Below are 18,914 nucleotides of genomic sequence, written 5' to 3'. Positions count from 1 at the left end.
AAGTAACTTTTATTAATAACAACAATAACATGCAAAACCCCATTTTTATAGGGAAAATGTAAATATTCTACTCTTAAATGGTTCTTTTGTAGTATCACACTGAACTGACCGACAGCTTCAGGCACTATAAAAGGGATTCTGTTTACTTGTTTTCTATGTAATTCAGTCACAATTTGAAGAAAAGCTTTTGTTTTTCATGAGACTTTGTGACTTCCTACTTTTTCCATATATTAGGCGGGAGTGGAAATGGCTAACAAGTCAATAAGTGCTCCTCTGCCGCCATCTACTGATTATAGTGGTACTTGTATCTTATATTTGTCAAAAAGTCCTTGTTTGCCACAAAGTTTTCCTACATCGTTAAACATGTGGTTTTACAAATCACATTAGAAATAACATTAAGATTGGATAATATTTAGAGGTTTTGAAGTGCTGAGAAAAGTGTGAAGCACTTCGGTGTCACGTGATCGAGATCGGCCTTCGAGTAAATCTGCTCTGAGCTCGCGCATCTCAAACAAATAGTGCGGTTTCATTTCACTTTCGCTTCGTTTGCCGTTTCTCATGTAACAGAAATGGCAGCTCTTATCAGTTTGGCAACGTGATTCCGCTCCCACCAGTGCAACCTCTAACAAAATTTAGTGGCTGGAAAAAAGGTTGCAGTCTGGAGCGCTGAACTAGGGCCGCACGATTCTTGCTAAAATGTGAATCACGATTTTTCTCCATGGGAATTGAGATCACGATTCTCTTACACGATTCTCATTTTTTCTTATACTTTAAAAAAAATGAATCAATTTTAAATAAAAGTAATTAATTACAATTAAATGAAAATGTAGAAACAACAAATGTAGACAGACTAGATGTAAATATATGCTTATTACTGTTTATTTCTATTTTTATGATTATTTAATATCTTGCCTTGTGGAGAGAGGGTTTTTGTTGTCTTATTTAGTTGTTTCATTTTGTTTTTGCGTTTTTGTAAAAAATGAAAACTATAAATAAAAAAAATGTTATAAGAAAACGCTTAACGTGGCTTAATGTACTAAGACAGTGTTACAGACATCCCAACCTGAAAAAAGTCATTTCAGGGCGGTACGCCCCCCCCCCCCCCCCCCCAAAAAAAAAAAAACATGAAAGGAGGAAAAGTATCCTGAATTTCACCGCAGAACATGACTTTACTTGTATATTATAATATAATATATCATTAACATATATTTTCTATAGGCCTATGCAATTATTTGTAAAAAAAATATGTAAAATTATGTAGATCACTTTTACTTTTTACATAAGCTGCTTATACTATTTATGTAAACTGCTTTTATTTATATTTCATTGCAACTTTAAACAGGTCTAAGGAGTTTGTTGTTTTCATGTAGCCTTGGCAACTAACCGACCGGAAAAATATGCACATGAAATGAAACTTGTTTAACTCAAACATAACATGTCAGTAACAAACTGTACAGCGTGCAAGATTGTCATTATGTTTTTACTTTATACTTTCGTTTTTTGGGGCACTCTCCCTCTGCCATGGCGCTCCAGTTTCTAGATACACTGAACTGATTAATTCGGTTCGGGAGAAGAGATAAAAGCCCGCCCACACTGACAATTGATTGGTTGACTTACCGAAACAAGCCAATCAGGATGCTCTCCGTCTTACATGCGCTTCATTAGGTGCACACCAGCACACACACGCAAGGTCTCTCGCTCTCTCCCTCTCTGCCGTGCGTGCGTGCACAGTTTGCGGTTAATTTTTACCTCTTACCGCTACAAATCTGACTCCATTTAGGTCTGCTCTGCCGTCTTGTTACACGTCAGTAACAGCGAAACATGGCCAATGAGGGAGAGGAGAGAAGTGGAGATTTATGATTGATTGGTTATTGTTTTGTTATTGTGTGAGTGTGACAAGCTCTGGTGTGACCAATAACGTGTGAACGCAGCATGATCTGAGGGAAATACACGGAAGTGAATCGCCAACATTAAGAAATGAGATCGCATTTATGTTTGAATCGAGATCGTGATTTTTTTTCGATTAATCGTGCAGCCCTACGCTGAACATTGATAAATATTTTTGGGGGTCGATGTAGACAAGCAACACCTGCTCCTACCTGTGTGCGATCACCTCCACGTCCTCTAGTCTCTCAGGAACCTCCATTTTGTTCAGCCACTGCTCTTTCTCATCGATCCACACCTCACAGGCATTCACTTCACTAAACATACGATACACAGCCAGCGCGTCATGCAGCCACTGCTGCCGCAACACGGCAACTTCCGCCACCTCTGTGTAGAGCTGCTCCGTCTCGGACATGCGTGCTCGCACCTCATCCAGCTCCCGATAATACAGCGGCAACGCAACCATGTGTTTCCGAAGGCCCACCACCTGCACACGGTGTTTATCAATACTCTCTCGGACGCCTCTGTGCTTTTTAAGAAGAGATTGCGTAGAGTACTCATCATGTCCAAAGTCCTCGCTAGAAACGAGCCGGTAAGTGTCCTGTAGCCAAGCTAGTACATCGTCCGTCTCTGTGCTGAACTGAAAAAAGTCCAGCGCCTCTTGTAGGTTACACAGCCTCTGTGTGGCCTGGTCCTCCAGTCTCTTCCACTCGGCCTTGGCATCCATTAGTCTCTCTTGTATTCCTGCCGTACCGAAGCTCTTCTGGGTGAGGATCTGCTTGCCCTTCTTCATGGTCTGCTGAAGTAGTGCACGCCGTGCCAACAGCTCTCCAGCTAAAGTTTTGTGCTTCTGCAGCAGTCGCAGGACACTGCTCAGGTCTTTTCCGCAGCTCTGCGTTGCCAAGATGGATGTCTTCTCCCGGATCCAAGCCTCCGATTCCTCCACCTCCTGGAAAAAGGCCCATAGCTCGCGTGAATCCTCCAGCTCCAAGCGGCGCTTTGCAGCCAACTGCTTTAATTCTTCTAGGCAGGTGTTGACGTGGTTGACCCGGTTACAAATTACCTGAGGGTCACACGGCTGGTAACCTGAGCGAGAGACAGACAAAAGAAAGAGAGCATTTCACTGTATGAAATAAAAATGTTCAACAAATAATGTCATTTGTCGAATTAGAGAAAATGACTTGTGACTGACTTTGTAAGCACCAAGAAGAAAGTGTAGAAACTATAAATCAATCAGCATGTTCTGCATCATACACTGAGAGTTTTAATGAATTTATAGATTTACATTAGAGCAAGGGCTTGACATTAACACCTGCCAAACCACAAAAGGCGGGTGTATTTCAGCAGTGGCGTGTAACGCAGTCCCTCCAACTTGCCACTTTGGCAGGTTCAATTTATATATATTTTCTGTAGTCAAAAATATTGATTTTCGATACATATAGATTCTGAAATATCTGAAACGCTTCCAATACTCATTTTCCTCAGCGATACCAGCTGCATTTTCTCTCTCTTTCATCTCTCTGACAGTGAGTTACACACAAAAACCCGCCTCCCCTCACTCACTCATTTCATTTAATCCGGATGAATATTGTTGGTGTTACAGGGCTTGAATTTTGCCATGGGACTGAGCGTATTGATAATAATTGTACTCATTCCTGCAGATTTTGTGCTCAAACCTAAAGTGTGCGCATACAAAGCCACCTCTCAGTAATGAATTGAGTTCTTTTTCACTGCATATTGCACTTAAACAGTAGACTGACCTGCCGGCGATTTGATTTCGCCCTGCAACTCAGTCTGGAAACCTGTACATTAATTTCCACTGCTTCTGTTACACTTTTGCGGGAACCAATCACAGACTGGCTTATCCACCTGCTGCGCTATTAGCGGGTTTAACACGATGACGGATAGAGAAGCGATGGGTCGTTGCTCGTTGATCACGCCTCTTGTGGTCTGATTGGTTGAAGGACTATCCAATTGCGTACAGAGTCATTTAATTTATGCTCGTTTATCACGTCTCTTGTGCAGTAGAAAATACAGCGCAGACTCCCCAGACCAATGTTCAATCTTAAATTGAGCTGGGTCTGGTGATAGCCAGACAACTTAAACAGTCAAATACACACAAAATAATGTCAAAATGCCAGTGTTGGCAAGTATTCACAGTCAGTTATGTAACCAGTTGAGAAAGAAAATGCATGTGTAACAGTATAATGGATCTGTCACTTTAATGGTCTTAAAGTGACAGCAGCCTAATATTCCTGCTGCCAAATTATGAGATATTATAAAAAATATCTATATGGCAGTTTTTCCCCATGGTATCAATGTCAAAATTGTGACCAGTGAAAATGCTAAGTGGCTAGTAACTTGGAAAACCACTAGCCACAGTGAAGCCATGATTATTGCTATTTCCAGCTATATAATACTTTTTAAGACATTATGTTACAAAACATTTATATTTCAAATAAAAGTTAGTTTTTAAAACTTTCTATTCATCAAAGAATCCTGGAAAAAAATGTATCCTGGTTTCCACTAAAATATTAAGCAGCACGACTGTTTTCAACATTGATAATAATAAGAAGAGTTATAATGCTGAAAATTCAGCTTTGCATCACAGGAATATATTACATTTTAAAATATATTACAAAAGAAAACAGTTACTTCAAATTGTAATAATGTTTCACACTTTCACTGTTTGATTTAAAGGGGTGATGAATTGAGAAATCAACTTTCCCTTGAGCCTTTGATATATAAAAGTTAATCGTGATATAAGAATGTCCTGTAAGTTTCAGAGCTGAAAACTTCCTTGTTAGTCAAAGAAAAGCTTTTATTGAAAATGCTCGATCTCAGAATATGTCGACCCTTGACGTCATCGTGTGGGGAAACGCCGCCTCGACAGATAAATATGTACACCTGATTCTGTAGCCCCGCCCACCGACTCGTGGAGCTAAACGGATCGCGCTACCGAGCAATAAACATGCCGAATATACCAAGATATTGCGCTGTGCCTGGTTGTAGAAAAACACAGTCGCTGCATAAGCTTCCTTCGGATTCTAATATTAGGAATGTGTGGTTGAACTTTATTTTTAATGAATATCCAGCTTACGTGGGGAAGACATTGCACGTATGTTCATTTAACCACGAATTCGTTTGTAAACAAGAGACTGGATTTGCAGACAAGATGAGATTACATGAATGAATGAAGCAAGACACTAATGTGAGTAATATTTTTTTAATATGTGATAGTATTGCATTATTACAGATCAAATACAATGTTACATTGTGTACATGTCTAACTAAACATAACTTACCACTGTCACAGGGCTCGCAAAGCCCAACGTCCCGGGGTTATGTGTTTTCCAGACGGGCTACCAATAAGTATTATCTTAAATAGTGAAATAACGTTCCTTTCTGGATGTGCATTGTTCAGTCTCTGGACTTGAACAATGCACATCCAGAAAGGAACGTTATTTCACTATTTAAGATGATAACTCTGGAAGTTTTGATCATGCTGTCTGCAATGTACTTGGCACGCGCGCGTGTGTGTGATGCACGGTTCGCGGTTATATTCACAGATCGGGCGGGCCAAATAATAAAAAATAACATTCATATTAATTGCGGGTGGATGAGAGATAATCATTGTGTTTGTTTGATAAAGACATTTTGCGAGCCCTGAGGGACCAATCATTCCGGTGGCCGTTTCCCACAAGCTTTCAAAAAAATGCGAAGCTCATTAAATATGCAAAGCTTATTCAATCATAGCAGTGGGCGTTTACTTCCAAGTCTTCGGTGTGGCACGCCCATAAAAACTGAGCGTGTCTTGAGAGAGGCTCAAAACCAGGGCAGAAAATAGCCTATTACTTATTCATTATGATGTTTATGAATGTAACCACGCAAACATCACAAGTAGACCTCAGACAACAGTATAAAAAAATAACAAAAGCCAGTTCATGACCCCTTTAATCAAATAAATTCAGCCTTGGTGAGGATTAGAGACTTCTTTAAAGAAAATAGATAGCTAAAAACATTATCATTCATTTGCAGCACCTGCAGAAAAAAATCCTTATTGTTAAGTCCTGAACCACAAATAGTAGTGTAATGGAACAGAGAGCAAAACAGCAGCCCTCTTGTGGAGCATTTTGCAAGTTCCTGATGCCATGCTATTTTAAACACTCTACCCAGAGGTCTCTCTCAGTGAAAGAAACAGATCCAGAAACCGTTATATCACAATCTTCCATCACATCATGACCCGAGACAGTGTCTCTGCATCAATATTCATCATGCTACTGTTTTAAGATGCACTCACCTTCAATAGTAGTGAATTTGAGAGCTGCAGTGTTGAGGGTTTGAACTCTGTCTGCCTGTATAGAGATGTCAGCCTCCTGTAAACTCTGTTTCTGGAGCATGTCCTCCACCTCAAGAAGATGTTTACCGTAGTCCTTAGAGAGCAGCTTAACCTGGAGCCAGAACATAGCACTTTGGTCAAGAAAAGTGCGTTTGATTGTGTCACCTTGAATACTGCTGTTTGATTTAATACAGGACAGTGGCATACAATGGAAGTAGAATTTACTGTCTTGATGTAAATAGACAAAGTTTGTTTTTTATGTGTGTGTGTGTGGTTAATCACAGATCAAATACATTTGATGCAGTCAACCCACTTGCATCTCCTCCATCCAATCAATCATGTAGACCATCTCTTGAAAGGTCTTCTGCAGGGCGAGGTTCTTCTCCAGACGGGATTTACGTCCCACCACCAGCTCCTTCAGAAGGGTCCACTGGCCGAGGATGTTTTCTTTGCGTGCCGAGATGCGACGGATGTCATAGTACCCTTCTGACTCCATCTCCGTCGCCAGCTCCACCACGACACTGATGCGCTCCTCGTATGACAAGATGTCTGCTTCGATCGCCTCGTGTTTCTTCATGGCAGCTTCTACCGCTGGCAGGTCATAGCCGAAGTTATCCTGAGAAAAACACAGCACCCGATTAAGTCAAAATTTCACTTATACAGTACATATAATAAATTTTTTCCCCTTCTCCACACCTGTGAGACGAGACGCTGGTTTTCATTCAGCCAAGCCTGCCTCATGGTGGTCTTATGATCGAACCGTTGAGCGAGAAGTTCTAGCTTTTCCTGACGAATCAGCTCTTTTCTAAGAGCCACACCCCTCTCGTGCTCCGCCTTCTCAAGTCTCTCCCACGCCTTTCATGAGACAAACAAAATATAAGGATACCGTATAATAATTTTAACTAATTCATTCAATCATTCAGAGTTAAAAATCTAAAATGTGAATATCTAACAATAATATAACAATAAGTTCCATTAATAATGTTAACAAAAAATATTATGTTATACACTACCAGTCAAAAAAAAAAAATAATTAAGATGTTTTTGGAAGAAGTCTTTTATGCTCACCAAGGCTGCATTTATTTGATTAAAAATACAGTAGAACAAAAGAAAGTAATACTTTAATTCAGCAAGATTTAAAGGCAAGAAAAGGGCATTTATAATGTTACAAAAGATTTCAATTTCAAACAAATGCTGTTCTTTTTTCTATTCATTAGAGAAAAAATATATCATAGTTTCCAGAAAAATATTAAAGGCACAGTATGTAAGTTTCGCAGCTAGAAGTCGCAATAACAATAACAAAGGCGTAGCCGTGAACAAGTGTGGAATCATGGGAGTTGTCATCTTCACTTCCACAGCCGATAGAAAGCAATCCAGTGGGAGGTAATTCAAGTTTTATTAATGTTACTGTGGTTTGAAGCAGAGTGGGCCGAGAGCCCAGGACATTTTACGTTGCTGTTTTTATGATGCTTGTATGCCGCAGTCGGCCGATCTCTTCTTCCCTGAACTTAGTTACAGTTACATTTGATCACATAAATTCACATTATTTTTAGAACTGTCAATCGATTAAAATGAACTAATTAACTGCACATTTTTCTGTAATTAATCACACCTAACATTAAAGTTTTTAACATATTTTTATATTGTAATAATTTCACACGTAATCTCCAAATTAATGTTGAAACAACAAAGACAGTAAAACTATTTTTAAATATTTGATCTAACAGGTAGGAAATACACAGAAATGGAATAAAGTTATAACTTCATAGTCTTCACTGCATAAATTGAAATAAAGATTAATCCTTATTAAAGCTACAAAAGTTCAGTCAAGAGCAGTGAGTGCTTTTTTTTTGTCTTTTGTTCTTTGATTTACATTAATCACAGATACTATCACAGCAACGGGTTTATTAGGCTACTGTCACTTTAAGACCTGAATCACATGACGCGGATCCGGATCTGACACACATTCGATGTCCTCACAACTCTTTGCATTCATTTAACACTTTTTAAATTCATTTAAGACTGTGCTTAAGAGGATACTCGATAAAGCGGACATTTTGGCACACTTTTGTGTGTTTTTGTCCATTCAAGGGCTAATGAGAACTCAATGCGGCCGCACATGAGTCCTGTGTGTGTCACACAGACAGGAGATTCACAGATGCATGCCAGTGCAGATTTTAGTTCTTATTTTTGCGTCTTATCGTGCTTGAATGGTTTAATAGCACTTAAATGGATAGTTCACCCAAAAATGAAAATTCTGTCATCATTTACTCACCCTCAAGTTGTTCCAAACCTGTATGAGTTTCTTTGTTCTCCTGAACAAAAAAGAAGATATTTAGAAGAATGTTTGTAACCAAGCAGATCCAAGCAACCATTGACTACCATAGTAGGGAAAAAAGTACTATGGTGGTCAATGGTTGCTTGGATCTGCTTGGTTACAAACATTCTTCAAAATATCTTCTTTTGTGTTCAGGAGAACAAAGAAACTCATACAGGTTTGGAACAACTTGAGGGTGAGTAAATGATGACAGAATTTTCATTTTTGGGTTATATCCCTTTAAATGAATAATGGGTGTGATCATATACTGTAGGGAAGCCAAAGGATGACAGAAAAAACGGATGCTGTGTTAATTGCGTTAAATATTTTTTAAATGTTAAACTGGAAAAAGTAATTGACAGCCCTTATTATTTTATTTCATTCTTATAAAACAGCAGCAAGTGCTGAAATTCAAACAATAAGAATAACCGTGATGATATATATAACAATGATTAGTTTTCTGTTGATAAAAGGATCCAAACAGTTGGATACCATTATTCATTTTGAATAAATGTCTAATAAACATTAGACATTTACCTGTCTAAAATGCATACTATATTAAAGCGTCTTTCCATGTTTCCGGAAATCAAGGTAGCACGGATATGTAATTGACAGGCGACGCAATGACACGGGCCGTTAAGCTGGTTAAATCCAGGGAAATCAGCTATTTTAACCGTTGTTGGAACATTTGGGATAACGCAAGTACACAAGTCAACAAAATATAAAACATTGTTTTTTTGGGATATTTTGATCTAAAAATCTTGCATATTGTGCCTTTAAGCAGCAAAAACTTTTTTTCTGAAAGCTTATTAGCCCTGTTTTAGTACAAAATATAGATTTTGTAACCAGTTGAAAATCTGTTTACCTAAGCGCTACATACCTTATTGATGTCTGAGATAAGTTTCCCGTCATGAGGCACATATGGCTTCTGATTGTTAGCTCTGAGCTTACTTTGGATGGTGAAAAGCAGCACCTCCAGGTTCCCTTTCTCCTGGAATCTGGCAAAACAACAACCCACACCATAAATAACCACACAAACTGCATGACATCTGTCATACAAATCCCTTTCCTAAGATGCCCAAAAAGCTGCACAGATACTTACCACATAACAAACTGTATATGACTATCAATGTACACCAACTTCAGGCACATTGTTGGTGTGTTGCTATTTTGAGGAACTGAAAATGACTGCGCCATTGACCAACAAAAATCTGCTCTAAAGTCAATTGCGCAGTATTTTTTGTGTTATTTAAAGGGCGCGTTAGGAATATGAGCCTATAGGCGGGTGCACAATGCATGTACACTCTTATTACACACACAGGGATGCGCAGCAGCACACAAACATTAAAAATAAACGGATTCCTCTCTGGAGAAGCGTTCAGTCTTTCTGCTAGCAAATTCCGACATATAAATAGTGAAAAAAAGTGCAACTGGCTTTTAAAGGGAATGAGAGTTGAGGCTCTGATTGGTTTATAGCACGTTACGCCCAAAAAACACCCATGACTCATTAAAGGGATAGTTCACCCAAAAATGAAAATTCTGTCATCATTTACTCACCCTCATGATGTTCCAAACCTGTATGAGTTTCTTTCCTCTGCTGAACACAAAGCAAGATATTTGGAAGAATGTTTGTAACCAAGCAGATAGAGCAACCATTGACTACCATAGTAGGGGAAAAAATATTATGGAAGTCAATGGTTGCTCTATCTGTTTTGTTACAAACATTCTTCCAAATATCTTCTTTTGTGTTCAGCAGAAGAAAGAAACTCATACAGGAACACCATGAGGGTGAGTAAATGATGACAGAATTTTCATTTTTGGGTGAACTATCCCTTTAAGAGACTAGGTACAACCCTTTTGGGCCATGCGCCTGGCGTGCCGACCATTTTTTTCAGTCAGTAAACTAGCAAAAGTGGATTCGGACACGCCCTAAGTGCACCTGCGCCATGCGCTTCAGACCATGTGCTCAGATTATTTGTTCAAATTGGTCCCTTGGTGTTAAACAAGCTGCATTACTTGCAGTGAAAGTAACATCTCTCTCTGAAGTTTCAGCACATTCCCCTGATTGCGATATTTGATGAATGCGAGATTATGAACAGGTCTTTATGTCAAATGGGCTAATGTAATTAACTCAGAGCTACAGAAACATGATGACGCACAGAGTAAAGGCATCCAATAAACATTAACCGTCAAAGGAAGTTACAATACCTTGTGTTCAAATGCAAACGGCTGATAGTCTGTGACCAGAAATCTTTCATTTTCAACAAGAGTTTGTTTGTTCATGATATGAATATGCAAACACTTTCTCGACAGAATGTTCAGCGGCAAGAACAATTACAGTAATACAGCCCATGTGTGGTCAGACATTGACTAGCTATAGTTAATTGCCATTAGCCAGCAGTACCCTTGTGAAAAAGAAGTGCACATTAGCATACTTTACTTGGAAAGAATATACTTGAATGTATTTTCTTCAGACATTGAATTGCAAGTTATTTACAATTAAATGAAAACGTATTATAGTTTAAATTTATATTAAATCCAATTAGTGCTTTTTGACCCACTTTTTGAGTACATCTTTATATGTACTTTCATAATTACTTTTAATGTCTGTGAAGATGTACTGACAAACATTTATGGTAACTACATTCATGTGCATTTTAATGAAACTTACATGCCAGGAATTTAAATATATTTGTTATTGTATATTTGTAATGATGAAGTTGCAGTTTTGTTCACTTCAAATATATTAACTTAATATCAATATCAAATAACACACAACAGTTAAAATAATCAAGTACTTTACATGTACTTTAGTATGTTAGTCAACATGTCAAAATAAGAGTACTTCTTTAAAGCACAACAAAATATTACTAAAACAAGGGTTTAAAATGTACTTTAAAGCTGCAGTCCGTAAGTTTTGCCTCTTTGTCGCCGTTTCTGTTTGAAACCTGCAATTACAGTTTTTTGTGGAATTATCATGTCTAACATGTCTGCCACTTTTGTTCTGACCAACTGAGGAAAAAAGCATTAATAAACCGCACTACCAACGGTGATTAAATCTAACAATAGCTTAGCTCATGTCACATCAAACCATGCAAATTGTTATTATTGTTATACTTTGTTCTCAAATTGTTAAAGGAGTGGTTGCGTGCGATTTCACTTTATTAACTTTAGTTAGTGTGTAATGTTGCTGCTTGAGCATAAACAGTATCTGCAATGTTACAGCGCTGAAAGTTCAATGCAAACGGAGATATTGTCTTTCAAAGTTATGGCAGTTTATTGCCTACAAAAACGGCCGGTTTGGACTACAACAAGCTTCTTCCCGGGTTGGTGACATCATAAACCCTTGCTATTAACATAAACACTGCCCCTGCGAACATGCAGCAAAGTGGGCTAGGCCACGACGCAGTCATTGCGAAAGAGAGAGAGCTGTTGCAGAACTACAAACTACATTTGGCCATCTAACCAATATAAGACCATTGCGTTTTTCTGAGGGATGGGCTTCACAGAAGCAGGAAGCAAACGAGCCGTTCAAAGGACAGTGGAGACAGCGGTGTGGAATAAAGGTAAAATATAAGAAAAATATGGCGTAAAAAAAAAAAAGAAGTATTAAGACATAATAAACACGCCCCATAAACACAACCAAGCCTAGAAAAAAAAAGGGCCACCCCTTTAATTTTAACAGCATCAGCATTGCGTGACTACGTTTATTTTGTGTGTATTAGCGTTACCTGTAGATTTCAATTTCCGCACAGTCTAATCTTTTGCTTTTGACTACGGGTGAATCTCCAGTTTTCACTGATGATTCTCGTTTGGACCTTTCTGGATTACAATCCGTCTTTAAAATGATACGTTTAATTATTCCAGCTGCTGTGAGAAAAAACTATAAATGATCCGCCACCTGCAGCATCCTCACATGCGATAGCCTACTAGCCGAACTCATTCTTTATGTATACAGTAATGAAGACAAATGGCGGCATGCTCGAATTTCCTGCGGAAAGCTACTAGTAAGACTCAAATCATAACACATTATTACAAGCTTACCGTTGCGAATCGGACTAAGGTAAGGAGATCGTTTTGATTGCTAAAAAATTTATTTTGGATCATATTTAACCAAAAAAAGTGCAGCTTTGGAGTAAAACTATTAATTTGATAATTACAAAATGCATTTTTAAGTGTGTTAAGAAACAAGAAGTCATAAAAGTGTACTCTCTTTAAGTACACTTAAGTGGCCTTTTATTTCATTAATATTATATTAGCAGCAAGATTTTTAAGATTTACTTTCAGTTAGGCACACTTCTTTTTCACAAGGGTAGGCACGCCTTCGACCAACAACACAGTAACTAGTACCCTTAAATGGCAGCGTAAGAAAGGGCTGAAAGAACCAGATGATTTGCAGTCATAGTTTGAGTATTTTCCAAGCAGTCATGGATCGTCTGCCAACACTCAGACCTCTGTTTCAATTACTCCCTCTTACTTGATAGGCTTCTCAATGGTGCAGTAGGTGGTAAAGGCTTGAAGCTGTTGCTGAACACCCGAAAGCGAGTTTGCAAACTTCTGGTTGCTAATGATGCTTATGGTTCTCTCAATCCACTCTAACAGGTCGGATGCTAAAGCCTCGTAGCGCCGAATGATCTTCTCAGCTTCTATAGCATTGTCCAGCACCTAGAAAAAGTAACAAGTGTTAAGAGAAAAAAAAAAGTGCGCATGTATAGTATCCGATAACACAGCTAATTGAAATGAGGTAATAATGCATTTAAAGCTACACTGTGTGATATTTTCCCCCATCTAGCGGTGACAAGGTATATGACCATCCAGTGAATATTAGTTTCTGTTCTTCTCAATTCCGATTTCGTTTTAACTCCTATGGTGGCCGATTTAGTCCAAGATTAACATGGTTTCCAGTTCGACCTCGTCCACATTCGACACGGTGCCATCGAGTGTTAAAACGCGAAAAGGTATGTCCCTCTTTGGCTAATGTACTTTCAAGATGGAGGGGCAACATGGCGACCCACATTCGAACCCCTCACGTATGTATTTTCAATGGCATATTATAAACTTACGAGAATACTTTATTACTTGAAAGAAGTAAATATACATTAATGAGCACATATATTTTTGAAAGAACTAAGTGTTTTTAGCCAAGAATAAACTAAAAAAGTTACACAGTGTAGCTTTAACAAAAGCGCACAAAAACCTCTTACCTTTCCAATTCTCTTCCCTTCTACAATAAGTGCCTTCATTTTGGAGAAGTAATGATAGTAGGATACTACATAAGTGATGATGGACTTCTCATCTGGATTCTCTGTGTTTACATCTGGATGGGAGAAAATGGTTATTGTTTGGAGCGATCAAATCAGCATAAAATGTGCAGCTGTTTAACTGAAGCAATTGCAACAAATATCAAATCTGTGCCTAAACTAGGGCATTTAGAGGTTCATATAGTATTAAAGGGATAGTTCACCCAAAAATTACTGTATATGACTTTCTTTCTTCAGATAGACACAAATGAAACAAACATTTTTAAGGAAAATAATCAGTCTCTGGGAGTTCATATAATGGCATTGAATGGCTGTCGCTCGTTTAACACTTGAAAAACCACACAAAGCGATTGTGATTGTAAATCATATGACCCCAGTGGATGAATCAATGTCTTCTGAAGCAAAACGATAGGAATGTCTAATATTTTCGAATAATAATATAAATCATTCATTCAGGTCTACTGTTATACAACCGTTCACGAGAGACATTAAGTGTGTTGTGAAGAAGCTTTAGCGTCAAGATCAGCGCTTGACATTAACTCTTTCCCCGCCAGCGTTTTAAAAAAAAGCTGCCAGCCACCACCAGGGTTTCATTTTAACAAAATGTAATGGCCCATAGAATATTAAGAAAATATTGAGTAAAATAAAATTTTATTCTGGCTTCATGCATTCCTTTTTTATCAACACTTAAATATGGGTAAGTTTCATAAAAAAAGTAACATTTTGAACAAAAAGCTGAGAAAATCAAGTTTTTGTCAAAGACTACATCCAGATCCGATTCAGAGCGATGATCAAACACAGATGGAGTAGATCGAGTCCATCAACACCACTAGAGCTTCACAGTCCTATAGCTCGTCCTGGGTCGACATTTCATTCAGTAACATTAGGCAGTTTTGATTTGTATGCTGTTTAATGTTGATTGATGATCACGTTATTTTACATATGCATCTGCTTACATACGATCGCTTGTTTTTTTTGCGTCTTCTTCGCCTGTGTTTTGATTAGGAGATTCTGTACTCAATCAGAAGATGCGCAATAGCGCCCCCCCCTAGCGTATAACAGTGAAAACACGGAAAACGTTTGGCGGGGAAGCGTTTTCTCACAAATAACGTGAAAAATTCTGTGTTTGGCGGGGAAAGAGTTAACAGTCAAAATGCGGGTGGATTTGAGCAGTGGCGTGTAACGCAGTCGCTCCTACTAGCCACTTTGGCAGGTTGAATTTTATATATAATATATCTCTCCGACCGCGAGTTAACACACAAACCCGCCTCCCCTCACTCACTCGTTTCTTTTTCTCCAGATGAATATTGTTGGTGTTACAGGGCTTGAATTTCGCTGTGGGATTGCGGGTATTGTGCCTAATTTTACTCATTCCGACAAAATTGTGCTCAGACCCAAAGTGTGTGCACATAAAGCTGCCTCTCAGTACTAAATTGCACTTATTGCACTTAAACAGTCAAATACACACAAAATAATGACAAAATGCCGGTCTTGGCGAAAATTCTCGTGAATGTGTAACAGTAACAGTGTGTCAGGTCTTAAAGTGACAGCAGCCTAATATTTCTGCTGCCAAATTATGAGATAATATAAAAAATTTCTGTATGGTAGTTTTTCCCATGGTATCAACGTCAAAATTGTGGCAAGTGAAAATGCTAAGTGGCTAGTAACTTTGGAAAACCACTATCGTATGGATTACCGTCACAATCGCTGTGTGTGGTTTTTCAGCGGCAGCCATTCACTTGCATTATATGGACTCACAGATATTGATCATTTTCCTAAAATGTTTTGTTTTTGTTGAAGAAAGTCATATATGTTGGGCATGGCATGTGGATGAGTAAATGATGAGATTATTTAATTTTTGTTTGAACTATTCCTTTAACTGTATTCAGTGAGAGTAAAATGACGTTTGTTACCCTCAGGGTCTAGTAGTTTGGTGAGTCCGAGACTCTGTTCAGCTATATTAAAGGCTTGCTGGAGGTTGTGTGTTGCATTTGATCTGGTCAACTTGTGGAATTCAATTAAATCAGGCCTGTGAAACATACAAGCAGAAATCAACTCTCTATCAGTGATGTGAATGACATAAAAGAAAGCAAAGTCAGTATGATGTACGGGGTAAGTGTGAGTCTGTCTGACCACTAACCTGTGCCTGTGAATAAGAGCGTTGAAAGCCAGGCCATCCCTCCAGCAGGTGGTGAAGTTGTGAATGTTGACCTCAGGGTACCTGGAGAAACAGGAAACGCATAACAGCATCATGAAAAACTTCTCATGTGTGAGTAAATCATGTCTTTTTCTATAAAGGCTTCATGAAATGATTGTCTCTGGGTTGTTTGTGAGATAGTTACCCTGCTGTTTTCATCTGACACCACAAAAGTAGGGCATCCTTAGCTGAGCGTGTCTCTCTGTTGTCCTCGGTCTCAATCTTAATCACCTGAATCTGTTAAGCATGAGAAACAACAATGAAACGTTACTGTAATCTGAAATGCACAGACATCAAAAGATTGTATGCTCTTTAAGAGACCAATCACTGGCTTTCCTTCTCAGCTAGCCTTATAATACAACATCTTTAACATGTCTGTTGGGATCATGAAGCCACAAAACTTCATATTCATATTGAATTGAAAGAATAAACCAGGAGCAGCATGGAGTATCCCAATCTGAAGCTTTTCGAACTGTAAACTGTAAAAACAATCCAGGACCATAAACAAGAGACATGTCATTTGGGATGCCATTCAGTCTGGAAACTAACTGACTCGTCTACACTTGTAACAGAAAACGAATAGTGTTAGACCGATATATCGGCCGGCCGATATATCGAGCCGATGTTTGCGATTTTTACGTGTATCGGCATCGGCCGATACAAGCAGCTTTGTATCGGCCGATTGCGATACACGTAAAAATACAAATATTTTTTTCCCTGCATTATTTACAGACAGGCGTCCACAGGGCAGCTCTCACCGTCTTCAAACTGTCTTGCTCTCCCTCGCGCATATTAATCAAAATCAATTGAGAATTGACACAATGGTAAAAGGTCGAAAAACTGAAGTTTCACGTGGAGCATTGGGAGATTTTTTCCTGAATTACCGCTGGTGTTGCTCTACAAGAGAATAAGTTAAGTGCACCTCCACTCTAAAAAATGCTGGGTTAAAAATAACCCAAGTTGGGTTGAAAATGAACTAACCCATCAATTGGGTTGTTTTAACCGAGCAATTGGGTTGTTTTAAGCAAACATTTAACCCAACCGCTGGGTCAAAACAACCTAATTGCTGGGTTAGTCCATATTCAATCCAACTTGGGTTATTTTTAACCCAGCATTTTTTAGAGTGTAACCATTAAATAACTAGGTTGTAAATAGTTTTAAAATTAAGTATAGTACAGTCAGTTTGCACTTTATTATGCTGCTTGCTTGTTGAAACTGTGTGCAATAGTGTAATTATTTTATTTATGCTTAAATATTTATTTTCAGAATTTATTTTCACCACTGAACTCTGTTTTCTTGTTCTACCTCACCTGTTTTTACTATTTGTTAAATATTGTATATGTTCAATATATTATATATTATATATTCAATAAATGTTCCTTTTTTTATATTGTAAATTTTAAATTGTTATCATCATGATCGTGTCATTTTTATGTTGTAAATTGAGGGAGCAAAAGCAGTATCGGCTCCAAATATCGGCTCAAGAAAATCGGCAGCCTGTATCGGTCATCGGCTAAGGCTGATGAAAAAAAATCGGTATCGGCACTAAAAAATCCATATCGGTCGACCCCTAAAAACGAACACTCAAGATGTCAATGTTAGGCAGTTTGAAAAAGACGTTTTGGTTTGGAGATGGCACATCTGGACTCTCCCAAGGAAAATCATGAGTTAACGCCAAAGGAGGGGTTTGATTCCCAAGGCAAAAACATAAAGCAAAGATCCTTATAAGACCTCTTTTTGACTTTTTAAACACAGGGCTGAAATCCACAGAGAATCCCAGAGAGACTGCCTTTACATAACAAAATGGCATCAGATCATTCCAAAACAATGCAAGACTGACTTATGATCAAACATCATATAACATCAAATAATAACCATTTAATAACTCATGGAAGCATGGGAGGTTTGATATCAACATGAAGGATTTCTCATTTCTTTAATTTTTGTATGAATCAAATCTGTGAAAAAATGATTATACTCTTCATGTCTAGAAATCATGTCTAAATTGTACTCTTTGGAAAGTTAAGAGATCATGTGACTAGTCAGATAACTTGTAAGTTATGTAAGAGGAGGAGAAACGGTCACAACCTGAAACAAAGACGATACCTATTGGTCAGAACTCAGAAGGGTTATTAATGAGTGGCACAAGGACACGCTTTGGCATATGTGAACCTTTTAGTAAAGTTTAGTTCTCCGTTTAGTAAACTAATTCAACCTAAGCGCTGTTGAGCATCTGTCTATCATCGTATATAAAGTCCGCCTTGACAATTTGATTGGTCTGAACAGCTCTAGTTCAAGCATAGTTGCTCCACAACGGATCAAGTCCAGACTCCAGACCAAACTTCCCGACCTCAAATGTTGTGGGCGAGGCTAAGTTCGGCTGGCATCCAGGCTACCTGTGTTCCTCATGTCCCTATTAGATCAAAAATGTGACCAGTCACGGAAGGTAGGGACACAAGTCGGTTCTGGGGCATTTTGAGTTATTTACAGATTCTGAAAGTGTAGTCTCCAAGCTTTCCAGTGATGTGTAACACATGGATAATATTTGGAGAAGTTGTGGCCATTTGAAAGTAGGCACTCAAAAAAGCTTAACAGGGAGAAATGGTATTATATCCTTGTGGGGACATTTGGTTTCCACAATGTAGGGTTTACCTACATTACCTACGTAGGGTTTACACACTCGCACTCGCACACGCACACACGCGCGCACACACACACACACACACACTGGTTTACCCTCTTTGTGGGGACTCTCCACAGACGTAATGGTTTGTAAACTGTACAAACTGTATATTCTCTCCCGTTACACTAACCCTACCCCTAAACACACCCATCACACAAAACTTTCTGCATTTTTACATTTTCAAAAAAAATTGTTCTGTATGATTTATAAGCTTGTTTCCTCATGTGGACCTC

At 38.5% G+C, this 18,914-nt stretch overlaps 1 protein-coding gene across 1 annotated transcript in view; it reads right to left on the bottom strand.

The window, feature by feature from the left end:
* The window catches only part of sptbn4b (spectrin, beta, non-erythrocytic 4b), a gene marked incomplete at its 5' end in the record, with an annotated part of 127,944 nt that overhangs the window by 97,303 nt on the left and 11,727 nt on the right, over nucleotides 1-18,914 (bottom strand). Inside the window, 10 exons of the mRNA XM_079825250.1 lie at nucleotides 2,100-2,970; nucleotides 6,185-6,335; nucleotides 6,537-6,839; nucleotides 6,920-7,078; nucleotides 9,421-9,538; nucleotides 13,018-13,205; nucleotides 13,745-13,857; nucleotides 15,715-15,830; nucleotides 15,942-16,022; nucleotides 16,144-16,235. Of these exons, the coding sequence (XP_079681376.1) occupies nucleotides 2,100-2,970; nucleotides 6,185-6,335; nucleotides 6,537-6,839; nucleotides 6,920-7,078; nucleotides 9,421-9,538; nucleotides 13,018-13,205; nucleotides 13,745-13,857; nucleotides 15,715-15,830; nucleotides 15,942-16,022; nucleotides 16,144-16,235 (2,192 nt within the window). The remainder of the gene's footprint in view (nucleotides 1-2,099; nucleotides 2,971-6,184; nucleotides 6,336-6,536; nucleotides 6,840-6,919; nucleotides 7,079-9,420; nucleotides 9,539-13,017; nucleotides 13,206-13,744; nucleotides 13,858-15,714; nucleotides 15,831-15,941; nucleotides 16,023-16,143; nucleotides 16,236-18,914) is intronic.

This window comes from Gobio gobio, assembly GCF_949357685.1.
Source record: "Gobio gobio genome assembly, chromosome: 9".
Classification (NCBI taxonomy): Eukaryota; Metazoa; Chordata; class Actinopteri; order Cypriniformes; family Gobionidae; genus Gobio; species Gobio gobio.
Note: the sequence above shows the minus strand (reverse complement) of the source record. Positions and strands in the feature narration are given on the sequence as shown.